Genomic DNA, 19,397 nt, shown 5'->3' with positions numbered 1-19,397 from the left:
AGCGAGCGCTGGCGGCCAAGGGGAGCACCGGGCCCCGCAAGCTGCCAGCCACCCACGCCTCTGGGTCTCTGGTGCCCGCACTGCCGCGGGCAGTGCAGAAGTTTGGGAGGCAGTCGGGCACCCAGGCCGCGCCTCGGGGAGCTGCCACCTGAGGCCAGGCCCACCCGGTCTGGGCCTCTTCCTGTGCCTACACTGCCGGGTTAGTGAGGCCAGGCCCCAAATGGGGTCCTGGAGGAGAGCAGTCGGCGCCGGGAGACAGTGGATCCGTTGGTGGGTTTGCACCTTCAAAGCTGCAGAATGCCCGGGTGTGTTTGCATGTTAGATTAATGTGAAGCCTTCTCATCGCTAACGAGAATGTTTCACCCTTTGTGTCACCTTTTTCTCTAGGAACGCTCAAACGAAACAACTGCAAACAGCTGTCTCAAACGTGGAGAAGCATTTTGGAGAACTGTGCCAAATCTTCGCTGCCTATGTGCGGAAAACTGCCAGGCTGCGAGACAAAGCAGACCTCCTGGTGAATGAAATCAACGCATATGCCGCTACAGAGACCCCACATTTAAAGCTGGGTCTGATGAACTTTGCTGACGAGTTTGCCAAACTTCAGGATTATCGACAAGCAGAGGTATGGAGTGAGGTCACAGTGTCATTGTTATGAATGAGCCGTGAAGTAGTGGATGAAGGAACCGTGGAAACTTTTACTTGTGATCTACTTAACTGCAGAGGTGGATCTAAACTTGATAAAGTATACATTTTCGTGTCTATAACGTTTTGTGAATCTGTTAAAGAGAAGCTTTCTGTGTTGTATTTTACCGTTTCCAAGCTAAACTTTAGGGCGTCTTGAAGTCTGTAATTTCCCCACTTTATTTGCTAACTTTTGGCCAAGGGGTGGCTGTTTACTGGGGGTAGTACGAATATACCCGGGGGAAGAAAAGAAGCATAAGTCTTGTCTTGTGTGGCATGTAAGTACATTTTAAAGAATGACTGGAGATAGAATGTTGGGAATGATAATGTGGATGGATAAATTATTAATAAATGGGCAAGAGATCATTGTTGCATCCATGCTCTGGAAAATTTACCAATGGTTTATTAACCACAAAAAATGCTATGCATTATATCATGGAAGCAAACCAATACTGAGACACTGAGGGGTCTTTTTGCTCTGGGCAGCAAGAGAGGTGTCCTTGCGATTGTTTTCTTTCTAGAAGCCCATTTTTTTTTTCCTTTAACACTTTTACTTATATTTATTTTCAATTTCAAGGCATAGGTTAACTTACTAGAAGTTGCCCAGTTAGAACGTTATTGCTTTTTTTGTACTTTTCTCATCAGAACCTAAAACAGAAATTTCAATTTTCAAAAAATAAAATCAGCATAATCTTTGAACTCATAATATCCATACAGATGTGAAGAGTAATCACATTTAGAGAAAAATGTTGAATTCTTGTCATGAGCTTCTGTAATAAGTAACTCTTAATTGTATATGATAACTGGGGACTTAATGTTTCAAAGATAATTTATGTTCACAGGTAATCCTAAAATCCTATTTTAGCCAGTAATTTCAATGCCCCTTTGTAAAGAAAAAAAAACCTTTATGCTATTTATCAAATAGCAAAGTGAGTTGATTTGCATTTGTTCTCCTTTTATTTCCCTTGCTTACCAAATGGTGGAAGTGCTAATGAACAATGACAAAAAGGTAGGCAACAAAAAGGAGAACAGAAAAAAGAAAAAAAGGCTTAAATAATCCTTAAACTGAATAATCTGTATGGATTATAAGAAATGGTATAAACCAGGCCAGGCCCAGTGGCTCACGCCTGTAATCCCAGCACTTTGGGAGGCTGAGGCAGGTGGATCACCTGAGGTCGCAAGTTCAAGACCAGCCTGACCAACATGGAGAAACCCCAAAAATTAGCCGGGCGTGGTGGCTCATGCCTATAATCTCAGCTACTCAGGAGGCTGAGGCAGGAGAATCGCTTGAACCTGGGAGGCGAAGCTTGCAGTGAGCTGAGATTGCACCATTGTACTCCAGCCTGGGCAACAAGAGTGAAACTCCGTCTCAAGAAAAAAAAAAATAGGAAAAGAAATGGTGTAAACCAAACTGTCCTGAATATCCATGATTTTAGGATTCCTAGTATTTGAATACTTGATGGGAACTTGATTTGTATTTTCTTAATATATTTTAAAATGAGGCATCTATAATACATTTTGTTTATGAAACTAAAGAAAAATCAGTATGAAATAAAGTGCATTTGTCAATTATATAAATATCATTAAAAAGCCCTTTTTCTGCTATTAAAATAATACATGTTCATTTTAAGCAATTGAATACATGTCACCTATCTTGAGAGAAAAAGTTTTAATATCCAAGAGAGTTATTTTTCTTACGCTATATTTAAATACTTGCCTTAAAAAAAAACTGTCTCTTCAGTGCTTTCCACTAGTGCTGTTTGTAATAGAATTGCTCAAAATGTGATTTAAAAACCTATAACGGGCCGGGCGCGGTGGCTCAAGCCTGTAATCCCAGCACTTTGGGAGGCCGAGGCGGGTGGATCATGAGGTCAGGAGATCGAGACCATCCTGGTCAACATGGTGAAACCCCGTCTCTACTAAAAATACTGAAAATTAGCTGGGCATGGTGGCGTGTGCCTGTAATCCCAGCTACTCAGGAGGCTGAGGCAGGAGAATTGCCTGAACCCAGGAGGCGGAGGTTGCGGTGAGCCGAGATCGCGCCATTGCACTCCAGCCTGGGCAACAAGAGCGAAACTCCGTCTCAAAAAAAAAAAAAAAAAAAAAAAAACCTATAACGTTTAAGAAAAAGTAATTCTAAATGAAACAGAGATGAGACATGCAGTTTGCCAACTCAGCAACTCAGACCATTTATCTTGTTCTGTAGGCTTTGATAATTCACAAATGGCGTCTCAGAAAAAAAACAAAAATGCAGCAAATACAGTGATCCCTAAGCTTTTTTGCTTTTGACAGCTATGTTGCTTTAAATGTTTACAGGATGCTCTATCTTTCAGTTTTGATTTTTCTGAAAAGTTGAGCCATTATAGTTCAGAGATGATATACTTAAAATATCCAGTACTGTGCTGAACACACTGAAAATGTTAGCTGTATTAAAATTAGAGCTGTCTCAGCACTTAAACTACCACTTGAAGGTAAATAAGTAATCCTAAGGTGATGTGGCAAGGATAAGCTCCTGGGAAACCTGAGACATTTTCTTGTCATTTTGTTCACCAGCTGCTTTTCTACTTTTACTCTTACTGTGCAGCTTAGCAGTTTCTAATGTGTTTGAGTTTAGATTCTGAGTCTTACCAATTTCTAGTGATTATCCTTTTATTTATAGGTTAAAAGGTTAAACATTCTAATTTAAAATTTTCCTAATTTTCAATAGGTTGAAAGACTTGAAGCCAAAGTAGTTGAACCCTTGAAAGCTTATGGGACCATTGTGAAAATGAAACGGGTAAGTAAATCCATTTTCTCACTTATGAGTTACTCTGGCAGAGAGTATGAGGATTCCAATTGTTCTTTTACTAAGAAATACAAAGTAGTATATAATCATTCTTTTTACATACTCTGAAAGATCACTTAGATCTTTATGAACAATCAAATATTTTTAGTGAGCTTATTAAGTATACTGTAGCAACATAAGACTTTATTATGGGAACTTTAAAATATTTAATATTTATAATGAAAAATATATGGACAGAAATTAGTTTACTGTATGAATATAAGTTTTTGTTTAAAGCAGATGATAGCATTTAGACTTTTAAAATGTGTGACAGAGTTCTATTAAAACTAACTTTATTGAAGTATAATTTACATCAGCAGTTGCCAGCCTTTTTGGTACCAGGGACCGGTTTTATGTAAGACAATTTTTCTTTAATTCACAATAGGGTTTGCATTCCTATAAGAATCAAATGCTGCCTGGGATCTAACGAGGCAGAGCTCAGGTCTTAATGCTAACTCGCCCACCACTCACCTGCTGTGCTGGTCCAGTTCCTAATAGGCCAGGGGGTTAAGTGCCTTTGATTTACATGCAATAAAATTTTTCCATTTTCAGGGATCATTGAGTTTTGACAAATTTTTAGATGCATGTGACCACTACCACAATCAAAATTACACACTTACAGACATATGTGTATTATGGGTATAGTTTCACGCTGAAATTGTGTCATTATTTTGAGAGAATATTAAACACGTTCTCACATACATAGACACACACTAATTATATAATACTGGTAATTCCTGTAGTAATGGTACCTGGATCACACAAGAAATATTCTTCCGTTCTTAAAACAGAGTGTGAATTTCCTTAAGTCAGACATTTTTACTAACTAAAAAAAAAAATGCCAATTTGCAGGATGACCTCAAAGCAACATTCACAGCAAGGAGTCGAGAAGCTAAGCAATTAACTCAGTTACAAAGAACACGCCAGCGAAACCCATCTGATCGACATATTATCGTATCCTTTGAATTTAGGTCTTTAAAAAAAATTTTAAGGGATGGAGTACAAAAGCAAATGTATATAGAAATTATGCATTTTTGCTTTTAAATGAGTGGAGAATTTGAATATAAAAGTTGAAAAGAAACGCATTGAGGAATTCTCACTATAGAAATAGGCTTATTTTAAAGAGTTTACACGACCTAATTCAAATCCCCTTATATTGTTTTCCACAATAGACTTTGCAAACAAACAAACAAAATACCTACTCAAAAATGCAGATGTTTTTATAAAAAGTAAATTCAAATTTCTTAATTTTATTTTCACATGATGACTCAATATTAATACTAACTTAAAGATCTATCATTAATCCTAATACATCAGTGCCCTCTATGCCCTGCTTCGAAAAAAGGAAAGAAAAATTTCCCCTTTAATTTCCTTCACCTTTTGGAAATGAAACAACTATGTGAAATCATGACTTCCAGCCAGTTAATCTCAGGAGACTTAGGAGTATAATTAAGATCCAAGTTGAACACAAAGGAACCTAGATAGGACTGTCTACTGTAACAAGGGTCTTCTGTTAAACATGATTATTTATTTATTTATTTATTTTTATCTAGTCAATCTTTACTTTTTTTAAAATTATAGTTTAAGTTCTGGGGTACATGTGCAGAACATGCAGGTTTTAAGTACACACATGCCATGGTGGTTTGCTGCATCCATCACCCCGTCATCTACCTTAGGTATTTCTCCTAATGCTATCCCTCCCTCCTCTATCCCCCTGCCTGCTACTATCCTTCCCCTGTCCCCCAATCCCACGACAGGCCCTGGTGTGTGATGTTCCCCTCCCTGTGTCCATGTGTTCTCATTGTTCAACACCCACTTATGAGTGAGAACATGCGGAAACATGACTATTTCTTAAACTATAATGTGCTTTTTTGGTGACTAAACAACAGCATACAAAATAGTGCCTAATTGCCAGCAACTGAGGTAGGTAGGACTGTGTAGAAAGCACTAACATCCCTACTGCCTCTTTTTCCATTCCTTCTGTGTGGTTCCTTCCTACTTCCTTAAGGTTGTTACTGCCCAGCTCAGCCAGAAACCACATGAGGAGTGGCTCTTTGGAGAGCGTTTGAGCTTCCAGAATACCTCCATTCCTGAGGGGAGTCCCTTGAGCATTGATTTGAGGCTACACTAATTGCTTGGTCCTTCTTCCTTTGGACCAGAGGTACAGAAGCCCAACTTTATGCTAAACAAAAATGGGCAGCCATAGGGCTGGGGGTGCCCACTGGAGACTGGGACAGAAACATCTAGATAGTCATAGTGGCATAAGATCTGCAAATGGAGATGATAGAGTCTGTTTTAAGCAAGTCAGACAAAACCAGAGAATGCTGGAAAATTTATGACTGGTAACCACAGGTCAAGGCAGAGGCTGTGGCCGGTGGGAGGGTGGGTTCACCAGTGTTTTCAGAATCAAGCTAGGGATCCAAATTTTTTGTTTTGTTTTGTTCTTTGTGGCCTGAAGTTGGGGAGGTGGTGATATATGAAGACATCTGGAATCCTGAGCAGTTGGCAAGACTGAATCAGGAGTACTGGTATCTACACTCAACACAGAATCTATTCCTAAGACAAACATTTTTCTGACTTGGATGCTGTGCTGTAAACACTGCTGTGGAAGTGAGACAATCTTAGAGCACAGATGAAGCAGATCTGTGGGGTCACATCGTGGGGAAATAAATACAACCTAAGAGATTATTGACACAGGTGAATCAATGTGCTCCCCCGGTAAGATCTGCAGCTTGTGTATTTTGACAACCTGAGACCAGAACATGAAGGACAATCTACATACAAATGTAGTCAGTATAAACATACAAATATTCAATCATAGTATCATAGAATTTTTACCAGGATAGACTCTTAAAATTCATCTATGTTGAAGTATGTTGAAGTTCAATATGTAAAATAAAATAGTCCCTCTGAGAGAAGAGGATAGGGAAAAGAATCCCAGGGCTCTGCCTGCTCACCCCCCAAGTTAGGCCCCAGTAGCTTCTGAACAAGCTTCCTGTAATGCATTGTGAGCCCAATCTGGCTTACCCTTTTAAAAATCATTTCAAACTCTTAACTAATTCCATTTTATATACCAATACCTTTATTCATAGAGTTGTATCTTAGTATTTTATTTAATTTTGTTTTTGTCTTTTTTTTTTTTTTTTTATGAGATGGAATCTTGCTCTTTCGTCCAGGCTGGCGTACAGTGGTGCTTTCTTGGCTTACTGCAACCTCCACCTCCTGGGTTCAAGCGTTTGCCTATCTCCCCAGCTCTCCCAAGTAACTGGGATTATAGGCACATGCCACCATGCCCAGATAATTTTTTATATTTTTAGCAAAGATTGGGTTTCACCATGTTCCCCAGACTGGTCTCAAACTCCTGAGCTCAGGCAATTTACCCGCCACGGCCTCCCAAAGTGCTAGGTTTACCAGCATGAGCCACCGCGCCTGGCCTGTATCTTAGTATTTTAATCCAAAGCATTTCCTACTGAAGCTGATGCATCATAGAATTTTGAAGAATTTTCAGTAAAAGATATACTAGAAATCTATATTCTCTTTGCTAAAAATGGATGTGTTACTTTGGGTGAGTTGCTATACTCAAGTAAAAGGATTTGAGACTTTCAGTAATAGAGTTGCTGGAGGCTATAGAAGGTGAAACTACACATATCCTAGCTGTGGCTTCTGTTTCCCCATGCTTTCCTGATTTAGCCAACTCTCCTTACCCTTCTAAACTGTCAAATGAAAATATCAATAAACAAGGAGGGGAAAGACATGAGTCAAAAGGAGGTAGTCACAAGTAAAGAGCTGCATCAGTCATGTGTATTAGTGTTAGGAATTAGTCTGGTTGAATATTCTCATTAGCAAAAGGTTAATATGTATCACATAACTGTTAGAGATTTTTTCATAGTAGTAAGTCTTCAAAGGAGCTCTATTTTACCTTTGAATTTCCTGTAATGAAGTTGTAGTTTAAAGAATCCTCAAACACAGCAATATAGAGAATCGTATGAGTATATAAATTTAATTTATTGAAGAAATTGTTATATTCTTTGAAATATATTTTTTCCTTTATGAAAAATTTCAGTCACAGGTGGGTAATAAAGTGGTTGTGTCAAAAAATGGATCCTTAAACCCTTTTACTTGTTTCAATTTATACATTTTCTTGAAAAAGAAAGCAAAAGCTAAGTGTCACGCTATTACATATCATAGAACTTTGACAACAAATGCATACTTTTCCTATGATTAATTGTTAAATGATGATATATGTGACTTTTGAGTAAATATAATATTAGCACAGGAAACAAAACTTTATTTGGAAGAATTTAATCAGAAAATTGGGCTGTGTCTTCTCAAATTTCTGTGTTACCATATAATAAAAAATCTTAAATGTTTTTTGGGCAACTTTTGTTAGCAGATGAGATGCTTAAAAAGAGACACACAATTAGATAAGAAATATTCTGCGCTTAACGGTACTATAGCCACTAGCTATGTATGACTATTGAGCTCTTGAACTAAAATTAGAGTAACTTTGGGAATAGTTTTTAATTTTGTATTTAGTTTTAATTAGTTTTAATGAAAATGGCCACATATGGGCTAGTGGTCACCATATTGATTGGACAACACAGATCCAGATAATACGAGTACATGTCCAAGTGTATTAGACTTGCTATCTAATTCATTAGTTACTATTGTATTTATTTTTTGTAATAAGCATAGAATAGAAGCAGTGTAACATGGTTGTCTTATAACAAGAATCTACAAGTACAAATCCCATGCTGAAATATTTGTAGTATATATTGTATTCCACCTGATGAGGGTATTATAGAATTAAGAATATTTAATGCATTTGGAGAATGAGTAGAAGTAAGCAAGGTAGAAAGGGTCTTTGGTTATATACCTGCTATCCCAAAATACCTCAATGTTGTAATGATTTTAAAAATCAGACTCTCAGTGGTGGTAATTGTCATAGCTGTAGGTCTCTCTACTGTGTGCCACTCTCCTTAGTTCTTTCCAAAGATGATTTCATTTAATCCATTCAGTAGTCCTATCAGATAAGCATAAAGAGTAAGAGATAATCAGCTGGGTACAGCGGCTAACGCCTGTAATCCCTGCACTTTGCGAAGTCAAATCACCTGAGATCAGGGGTTCAAGACTAGCCTGGCCAACATGATGAAACCCCATCTCTACTAAAAAAATTAGCTGGGCATGGTGGCACGTGCCTGTAATCTCAGCTACTCAGGAAGCTGAGGCAGGAGAATCACTTGAACCCAGGAGACGGAGGTTGCAGTGAGCTGAGATAGCACCAGTGAACACTAACCAGACCAACAAGAGCAAAACTCCATCTCAAAAAAAGAGATAATCTCTAATTGAGAAAACTGAAAATAATGTTTACTAAGACGGGGAGAGAGACAAAACGAATTTTTGATAAATGGCACAAGTAGTGAAGTAGACAGAAGCAGTAGAAAATATGGGAAATGATTTTACAGTAAGTTACCCAATGGTGTCTGGGAAAAAAATTGATTTTGCAGACAGCAAGGGAAGGATTTGGGGGTAGTTTTTGTTCTTGGGATTTTTTTCTCTAGATCATGAATCAGGTCACTAAATAGACATAAATTTCTTTATTCTGCATGTGCTTACATAGATCATTTTATTTATATATGGTAAAATATAATATTAATAATTTACACTATTATGCCAAAAAGCCAGTATTGCAGTGGTAGAATTTACCAGTGGACTCAACTGAATGGTTTTCATTTGATTTTGTTTATATCTTTGGTTGGGGAATACTTTTGTAGGCAGAAACGGAATTACAGAGAGCTGCAATGGATGCTTCCCGAACAAGTCGTCATCTGGAGGAGACTATTGACAACTTTGAAAGGCAGAAAATGAAGGATATAAAGGTAATAAAGTAACTGTTAGGGTTCAAAACATGTTTCCACCCTTATTTTTTACTTTAAACTTATGAAAAATTTAAATTACTCTAAATTTTTTAGCCCATAAATAGCTCTTATAAAGAAAGTATGATGAAGGCCGGGCGCGGTGGCTCAAGCCTGTAATCCCAGCACTTTGGGAGGCCGAGGCGGGTGGATCACGAGGTCAAGAGATCGAGACCATCCTGGTCAACATGGTGAAACCCCGTCTCTACTAAAAATACAAAAAATTAGCTGGGCATGGTGGCGCGTGCCTGTAATCCCAGCTACTCAGGAGGCTGAGGCAGGAGAATTGCCTGAACCCAGGAGGCGGAGGTTGCGGTGAGCCGAGATTGCACTATTGCACTCCAGCCTGGGTAACAAGAGTGAAACTCCGTCCCAAAAAAAAAAGAAAGTATGATGAATAAAGGGCTGGACACAGTGGCTCATGCCTGTAATCCTAGCACTTTGGGAGGCCCAAGGCAGGTGGATCACTTGAGGCCAAGAGTTTGGGACCATCCTGGACAACATGGCAAAATCCCATCTCTACAAAAAAATACAAAAAATTTAGCTAGGTGTGGTGGCACATACTTACAGACCCAGCTTCCTGAGGCAGGAGGATCATCTGAGCCTGGGGAAGTTGGGTCAGCAGTGAGCCATGACTGCACCACTGCACTCATGTGCTCCAGCCTGGGCAACAGAGCCAGTCCCTGCCCACCCCACCCCCTAAAAAAAAAACACAGAAAAAGCAAAAAATATTATAAATAAAATATATCAGGGTTTTTTAATGGAAACAGTGGTATATAAAAAGACCAACATTCACAACCAGAAGCCAGATATTCAGCTTTTAATTACAAATACTATTTAATTAAGGGGAACTAACATTTATTATGTTTTTATGTACCAGGCAGTACTCCAGGCACTTTACGTAAATTATTTCAGTCTTCACAGCAACTCCATGAGGAAGAGATATTATTAAGAAATTAAGCCGGGCGAGGTGGCTCACGCCTGTAATCCCAGCACCTTGGGAGGCCGAGGTGGGCGGATCACATGAGGTCAGGAGTTTGAGACCAGCCTGACCAATATGGTGAAACCCCATCTTAAAAAAAAAAAAAAAAGAAATTAAGCAGCCGGGTGCAATGGCTCACACCTGTAATCCCAGCACTTTGGGAGGATAAGGCAGGCAGATCACTTGAGGTCAGAAGTTTGAGACCAGCCTTGCCAACATGGTGAAACCCCATCTGGCTAAGTATAAAAATTAGCCAGGTGTGATGGTGCACGCATGTAATCCCAGCTACCCAGGAGGCTGAGGCAGGAGAATAGCTTAAACCTAGGAAGTGGAGGTTGCAGTGAGCCAAATCATGCTACTGCCCTCCAGCCTGGGCAACAGAGCAAGACTGACTCAAAAAAAAAAAAAAAAAAAAGTAAGCAGAGACATAAAGTATTTTACCCAAAGTACAATAGCCAGAAATATGAGCTATAAAAAAATATTTTAATCTGATTTCTGTTACAATACAGTCATTAATTTTTATAGCTTAATACTTTATAATAAGTACATATTATCAAATAAGTAAACAGGATAATAATAGCCAACCACATAAATTTGCATCTACTATGATATGGTATCTTCGTCAACAAACTCACAAGAATTGCCTATTCTAACACATATGTGGATTTGAAACTTTCTTGGGGATCATGAAGTTCGGCAGGTCTTTTTGCTAGCCATCTTGAAAAGACTTGAAGGACCGCTTATGACCATCTTACAGACTTTAAAACTTATCTAAGGCTCTTTTTGGCCCACTGAAGATTTTCCTGTAATGAGCATTACATATGTTTGCTTTTATTTCACTACTATTGACAAATAAATCTTCCTTCATAAGCTATATTCTTTCAATAAAATAAGCATTATCTGTCACTTAATTATGTCATTTCTCTCTGAAATCCATGAAACAGTATTCATTTACATCTTTTATTTTAATTTCCTGTCATAGTTTCAAAGATTTCTGAGCTTCTCAATTCAGTCACAGGCCCTGTACTCTTCTGTGTAATAGATTGCTACTCACAGAAGAGCATCTCGGGGGGCTGTCCCGAGACAAATTCCTTTACTGAGCTAGGAAAGTATGGTCAGGGTATAAAGATTTACAATTGCTGACATCCCCTCTTAAACTCAGGGAGGAAGGAGAATTATTAAGATAATTAATTAGCTTTAACCCGAAAAATGGATGCCTGATTCCACTATTGGACAAGGGCTTTTCTTTCATGATGGGAAACTGATTCCTTACTCCATCACTGTTCCTCAAGACCTGCACATTGTTCATTTACACAAAAATTTGTCTCTGCTCTGATCTTTGGGCTCACTTCTGTGTTCTGCCTGCATGCTGGTTTTAATTCCCTGAGCATTACAAAGTACCAAACCCAGGCAGAGAATGTGACTGCAGCATTCCCAGCTACAATTCCTGCAGCCTGGGATTTCCTGAAGCAACAGGAGATGGAGTGAGGTGCTGTACAGTGGAGGGTACACAGAGAATAAAAGAGCATCTAAGCTTTTCTCTATCATGCCCCCAAAAGAGGGAAGTCTCTTGATTTCAGAAAATCTCTTGGTCACAGAAGGAAAATTTTTTTTAAAAGACAGGAAGAAACCTACACTTTTAAAACACTGGGGTATAATTCATTGTGCAACTCTGGTTTTAAGTGAGTTCACATGTATATAACCATCACCACTCAATGTTAGAACACTGTCATCACCTCAACCTTGTACAGTTTAGCTTTATCCCCCTGCCTGCCTCCTAGCCCTAAGCAACCACCACTAATCTTTGTATCTATGGATTGAGCTATTCTGCACATTTCACAGAATGGAATCATCAAATATCTTGCCTTCTGTGACTGGCTTCACCTTGCCTGCTTTCAAGGCTTATCCATATCAGTACTTCATTCCATTTTCTGACCAAATAATATTCCATTGTATGGATATACAACATTTTGTTTACTCATTTCATGGACATTTTGGTGCTTTTCACCTTTTGGCTATTGTGAATACTAATATAAACATTTATGTACAAGCTTTTATGTAGGCATATATTTTTATTTCATTTGAATATATACCCAGGAGTGGAATTGCTGGATCATCGGTAACTTTATGCTTAAGCATTTGAAGAAGTGCCAGACTGTTTTCTAAAGTGAATGCACCATTGTGTTTGCCCGCCAGCAGGATATGAGGGTTACAACTGCTCTGCATTTTCAGTACTTGCTGTTCATCAGACTTCTTGATTATAGTCATCCCCATGGGTTTGAAGTAGTAGTTTCATTGTAGTAGTAGTCTCAACTTGCATTCCCTGATGATGCTTTTTGCTTTTGTTCTTTTTTTTTTTTTTTTTTTTTTTTTTTTTAGATGGAATTTTGCTCTTGTTGCCCAGGCTGGAGTGCAATGGCACAATCTGAGCTCATGGCAACCTCCGCCTCCTGGGTTCAAGCGATTCTCCTGTCTCAGCCCCCCAAGTAGCTGGGATTACAGGCATGCACCACCATGCCTAGTTAATTTTGTATTTTTAGTAGAGATGAGGTTTCTGCATGTTGGTCAGGCTGGTTTTGAAGTTCGGACCTCAGGTAATCCCCCCACCTCGGCCTCCCAAAGTGCTGGAATTATAGACATGAACCACTGTGCCCAGCCAGCTTTTTTTCTTTTTTTAAAATAGAGACGAGGTCTCATTATGTTGCCCAGGCTGGTTTTGAATTCCTGGTCTCAAGTAATCCTCCCACTTCAGCCTCCCAAAGTGCTGGGATTACAGGCGTGAGTCACTGTTCCTGGCCTCATGATGCTTTTTGGCCATTTGTGCATATCTGCCTTGAACAAATGGCTGTTCAGATCCTTTACCCTTTTTTAATTGACTATTCTTATTTCTGAGTTGTGAGAGATTTTTATATATTCAGATATAAGTCCCATTATCAGATAACCTGCAATTTTTCTCATTCTGTAGGTTGTCTTGTCACTTTCTTGATAGTGTCTTTGAAGCACAAGTTTTTACTTTTGATGAAATCCAATTTATCTGTCTTTTCTTTTGTTACTTGTCTTTTGATGTTAGAGCTAAGAATCCATTGCCAAATCCAAGGTCATGAAGATTTATTCCTATATTCCTATATTCTCTAACAGTTTTGTAATTTCAGCTCTTATATGTCTTTGATCCATTTGAATTAATTTTTATATATGGTTAAATTTTGTAAAGGTTAAATTTCAGCACCTTTTGTTGAAGAAACTGTTCTTTCCTCAATTGAATGGTCTTGGCATCTTTGTTGAAAATCAGTTGACATGGTTTTATTTCTGAGCTCTCATTCCTTTTCATTGATCTATGTGTGTCTATTCTTATGGTAATACCACACTGTCTTAACATTGCTTTATGGTAAGTTTTAAAATCAAGTAATGTGAGTCTTCCTACTTTCTTTTTTAAGATTGATATGGCTATTCTGGATCTATTGCAATCCTATATGAATCTTAGAATCAGTTTGTCAGTTTCTATAAAGAAATCAGCTCCAGTTCTGATAAGGATTGCATCAAATATGTAGATCAATTTGGGGAGTATTGATATCTTAACACTAATTCTTCCAATCCATGAACATGGGATGTTTGTCCATTTACTTTAATATTTTTTTTTTTTTTTTTTTTTGAGATGGAGTTTCGCTCTTGTTACCCAGGCTGGAGTGCAATGGCGCAATCTCGGCTCACCGCAACCTCCGCCTCCTGGGTTCAGGCAATTCTCCTGCCCAGCCTCCCGAGTAGCTGGGATTACAGGCACGCCCCACCATGCCCAGCTAATTTTTTGTAGTTTCAGTAGAGACGGGGTTTCACCATGTTGACCAGGATGGTCTTTTAATATTCTTTAATTTCTTTAAACACTATTTGTAGTTTTCAGAATATAAATTGTGCATATCTTTTGTTAAACATTTTTCTAAGTATTGTATACTTCCTGTTGCTATCGTAAATGGATTTGTTTTCCTTATTTCATTTTCAGATTGCTTGTCACAAATGTATAGAAATACAATTGATTTTTGTATACTGCTTATGTCTTACAACATTGCCAAACTTATTAGTTCTAATAGTTTTTTTAGTGGATTCCTTAGAATTTTTCACATAGAAATTATGTCATCTGCAACAACCTACAATTTAAATGCAAACTCCCATAACCCTAGCAAATTCCCACAAGTATGAGCACCAGATATTAATACCAGAGTCTGTTAGGGTTCTGAATGTCCATTCTGTACATCATTCCTCATCACTGTCAAATTGCCTGCTTTCTAAGTAAGGCCACATTTGGGGTCTTTTATAATAAAGAGGGATGTAGAAATCTCCTAACGGTGGCCTCAAAGATCAGTCAAAAGGTTTACATTACAGCTCATTTACTTTTTTCTTTATAGAGATTGTGTCTCCCTGTGTTGCCCGGGCTGGTCTCAAACAGTCCCCTACTTCCACCTCCCCACGTGCTGGGATACAAGTGTGACCTACTGTGCCTCGCTGGACCCCTTATTTCTAATATAAACAGTATTTAATACTGCCATATTCATCTTAGCATGTCTCATAAACATTTCTGTGAGAGAAATACTTGGAAAAGACAAATTCTTGATACCACTTTTTTTTTTTTTTTTTTTTTTTTTTTGAGAGTCTCCCTCTGTCACCCAGGCTGGAGTGCAATGGCGCAGTCTTGGCTCACTGCCACCTCCGCCTCTGGGGTTCAAGCAATTCTCCTGCCTCAGTCTCCTGAGTACCTGGGATTACAGGCACCCGCCACCATGCCTGGCCGGTTTTTGTATTTTTAGTAGAGATGGGGTTTCACCATCTTGGCCAGGCTGGTCTCAAACTCCTAACCTCATGATCTGCCTGCCTCAGCCTCCCAAGGTGCTAAGATTACAGGCATAAGCCACCTCACCCGGCTGATACCACTCTTATTTTGGGGATAAACACAGGCTACTGGTTCTGTTAGGGCAGTTTGTGGCTCCTTCTTTAACCAGTCTGGAAGCAGAAATGATTAGCAGTAGTGAGCACTGTTCATAACTGCAATATGTGTTCGAGGCGAGTTTAATTGCTAAGTCCATTTGAATTTTGGTATTGGCATTAATCAGCAAGGTAATACATTTTTGACAGACTTTTCGTAGGAACTTTGAAGAGTGTCTCTCTGAAATAGGCTGGTACAGAACTTAGTGTGCAAAATGAAAGAAGAATCACAATCCCATTTGTTTTCCATGTATTAGGAAAAGTCATCAGTGTATGATGAATGTCAAGGGAATTTCACAATTACAAAAAAGGTGTTTAACCAGGAATTACTCCTGTAATGAAGTAGCTGACATGAGCAAGAAACATCATAAATATTTATACCTTTATTTTTATTATAAATCATAAAACGTATCCATAAAACGAGACAACTTTAATCTCAACACCCAAAAATATTAACCATTTTTTATTTTATCCTTCCAAACTTTTCTTTTGCATATATACAGAGATATGGTAATAAGAATAACAAACATTTCTTAAACATTGACTGTGTGCCAGGTACCACCACCATATATATAGCATCGCTTCTTAAAACTTTCTATATCATGGATATATTTACGCTAAGAAACATGTCTATATCATTTTTTTTTGTATCCTTATGATATTTTGCCAGTATGGATATTTGAATTCATTTAACCAGTCCTTATTGGTGAATGTCTAGGTTATTTTTGCATTGTAGCTGTCACTGCATCATTACACATCCTTAATCAGCAGCCTTTGTGCTGGCCCAGTTATTCTCTTGAGATAAGTGGAGTTCCTCCTTCAGAGCATACACTTTTAATTTTTATATATTTTTAAAACTTCTCTCCACCAAAGTGAAACCAGTTTACATTCCTACTAAACCTTGCATAAGCACAGGTAAAATGAGTTTTTGGGGTTTTTTTGTTTTGTTTTTTGTTTTTTGAGAGAGTCTGGCTGTCACAGAGGCTGTAGTGCAGGCATGATCTCAGCTCACTGTAACATCCACTTCCCAGGTTCAAGTCATTCTCCTGTCTCAGCCTCCCAAGTAGGTGGGATTATAGACCTGCACCACCACACCCAGCTAATTTTTGTATTCTTAGTAGAAACAGGATTTCACCATGTTGGCCAGGGTAGTCTAGAACTCCTGACCTCAGGTGATCCACCTGCCTAAGCTTCCCAAAGTGCTGAGATTACAAGCATGAGCCACTGCATCCAGCCTGGGTTGTTTTTGTTTTTTCGTGTGTGTGTGTGTGATTTTTTTAATATGACAATGTTATGACTGACATATATCACTGAGTAGCAATCAAAAGGCTCTTAATGCTCCTTTAAGTGTTTTTCTAATCGTCTGGGAAAGAATGGGGCTGAAGGAAAGAATCACAGGCCACTGATAATTATTTATATGGCTATCTTCCAAAGTATATGACCACTACTGTCTGGGTTATCTTAGGAGAGCAGGAATGAAGGGAAATGTGTATTTGACTACTGCCTTCTAAAATAATCCATGCTTCAGTATTTTCTACCTTGTTCTTATTCAGCCCAGTTCTTTTTTTTTTTTAAAGATGGGGTTTCACCATGTTGGCCAGACTGGTCTCAAACTCTTGACCTCAGCTGATCCCCCTGCCACCCGCTCAGCCTCCCAAAGTGCTGGGATTACAGGTGTAAGCCACCATGCCCAGCCCAGCCCAGTTCTCTCTACATTAATGCTTATTTTGTTATCCCATGATTAACAAAATGATAAGATCATATTTATTAAAAACTTGCCTGGTTTCCATTTTTTCCCCACCTACTGATTACCTCACCCCCTGCTTAGATCAACATGCACATCTTCATACTCTTTGTTCATGATCTTCCTGGTCATAAGTTTCCATCTTGCTTATAGAGGTTACCTGCACAGTCTATCTGTGAAGGAAATTATTGATTCAGCAAGAACAGCACAGTTCAGTAGGCAACAGCAAAAAAAAACCTTAAATGAGCTATAACCTTATAACCTTAGAATCAGATCTGTGTCTAAAGAGTCTTATCTGTGAGCAACCCTGGGCAAGTCAGTATTTGTAAACTAGACGCTCCATTCAAATACATGGTATTATTATCAGTGGCAGGACTGTCATTACTACCAAGTAATTCCTTTATGTTTAGAGAATACAAGTAGCTTACAGTGTGGACTGTAATTCCCGTTTAAAAAAATGTTCTACTGTTTGGCCTGCGGAAATTAAAAAAAAAAAAGTTCCACTGTTTAAACATCAGTTGGAGTTGCTAAAACACCAGCTTCATAGCTGAACTGCTCTAATACTTAATATGCATATGGTATTAAAAGTGTATAGAGGCCGGGCGCGGTGGCGCAAGCCCGTAATCCCAGCACTTTGGGAGGCTGAGGCAGGTGGATCACGAGGTCAAGAGATCGAGACCATCCTGGTCAACATGGTGAAACCCCGTCTCTACTAAAAATACAAAAAAAAAAAATCAGCTGGGCATGGTGGTGCATGCCTGTAATCCCAGCTACTTGGGAGGCTGAGGCAGGAGAATTGCCTGAACCCAGGAGGCGGAGGTTGCAGTGAGCCGAGATCGCGCCATTGCACTCCAGCCTGGGTAACAAGAGCGAAACTCCGTCTCAAAAAAAAAAAGTATATAGCAGGCCAGGCAAGGTGGCTCACACCAGTAATCCCAGCACTTTGGGAGGCCGAGGCAGGCAGATCATGAAGTCAGGAGTTTGAGACCATCCTGGCTAACACAGTGAAACCCTGTCTCTACTAAAGATACAAAAAATTAGCCAGGCATGGTGGCACACTCCTATAGTCCCAGCTACTTGGGAAGCTGAGGCAGAAGAATCACTTGAACCTGGGAGGCAGAGACTGCAGTAAGCCGAGATCATGCCACTGCATCCAGCCTGGGTGACAGAGCAAGACTCCATCTCAAAAAAAAAATTACATTTTAATCAGATCTTTTATTATGAATGTCAATTACTAGGTATAAAGAGAACTAAAAAAATAAGAGGGAAGTGAATGGTGATAAAGGAAATACTTTGTATAATTTGAAGGTCTGGCAACAAAAGATCTTCACAACTATTTTTATTTCAGTTACCTTTTGTACTTTATTTGCCCTATAGAAAAACAGATACTTCTGTATTTCATAAAATGCCAACATTATAGTGAGAAATAAAGTTTCTGTATTCAGAAAGAAATGTAAATGATTGTTTAAATTCAATTCTTTGGTTTTTTTAGACTATATTTTCCGAATTTATCACAATCGAAATGTTATTTCACGGCAAAGCTTTAGAGGTCTACACTGCTGCCTACCAGAATATACAAAACATTGATGAGGATGAAGATTTAGAGGTAGGACTATGTCTGTCTAAGCTCAGTTCTTCTTTAATGTGGAAATATTTTAAAAAGAACATTAGTTTGTATGTGATTAATATCTTAAATTTGAACACTACAGTGGTTATTATGTGTAATCCAAAGCAGATGAACTTTTATGATTTTCCATTTATTTTCAACTTTTGAAAATAACCAGGGCAAAAGTTCCAGAGTTAATTTATTAATAGCTAGCAAAACATAATTTGCATAAAGCCATTTAATAAAATATTGTGTATAATTTTGACTGGTGATATAGGCCCACTTAAGTGTGCTAAAAAATAATTAACATTTATGGACTTCAGTAACATTTGAGTGTTTATGTCATACACAATCCCCAAAGCTTTAGATGCATTTTCTCATTCAAACCTCAAAATCCTAGGTGGTAGTTGCTGCTCTAACTCTCATTTTACAACTACAGCAACAGGCTTAGAAGATTGAAATAACTTATTTGCGGCCACTTAGCTAGTAAATAGAATCAGGATTCTGACTGTGTAACTTAATCACTAAGCTATTAAATAAATGTAGGTTATGTAGGCTTGCTTTATGCTGATGGTTTTATTAAATGCAAATAATTCTGATTGGCCAACTAACATTAGAGCAAGTAAGTATCAAAGCCTGGTCCTCAATGAGCAATTCTGTAAATATCCAACCCT

The 19,397-nt window shown here is 38.5% G+C and overlaps 1 protein-coding gene across 4 annotated transcripts in view; it reads left to right on the top strand.

The window, feature by feature from the left end:
* The window catches only part of CIBAR1 (CBY1 interacting BAR domain containing 1), a 28,607-nt gene that overhangs the window by 303 nt on the left and 8,907 nt on the right, over nt 1-19,397 (top strand). The window contains exons 2-7 of one of the 4 annotated variants that reach the window (XM_074386866.1): nt 388-622; nt 3,389-3,457; nt 4,358-4,459; nt 7,278-7,283; nt 9,280-9,384; nt 18,610-18,723. In XM_074386866.1, the coding sequence (XP_074242967.1) occupies nt 388-622; nt 3,389-3,457; nt 4,358-4,459; nt 7,278-7,283; nt 9,280-9,384; nt 18,610-18,723 (631 nt within the window). The remainder of the gene's footprint in view (nt 1-387; nt 623-3,388; nt 3,458-4,357; nt 4,460-7,277; nt 7,284-9,279; nt 9,385-18,609; nt 18,724-19,397) is intronic. The other 3 variants (XM_074386867.1, XM_010349408.2, XM_074386865.1) reach the window with 3 other exon arrangements.

Source organism: Saimiri boliviensis, chromosome 15, assembly GCF_048565385.1.
Source record: "Saimiri boliviensis isolate mSaiBol1 chromosome 15, mSaiBol1.pri, whole genome shotgun sequence".
Classification (NCBI taxonomy): Eukaryota; Metazoa; Chordata; class Mammalia; order Primates; family Cebidae; genus Saimiri; species Saimiri boliviensis.
This window is presented reverse-complemented; position numbering and strand designations above follow the sequence as displayed.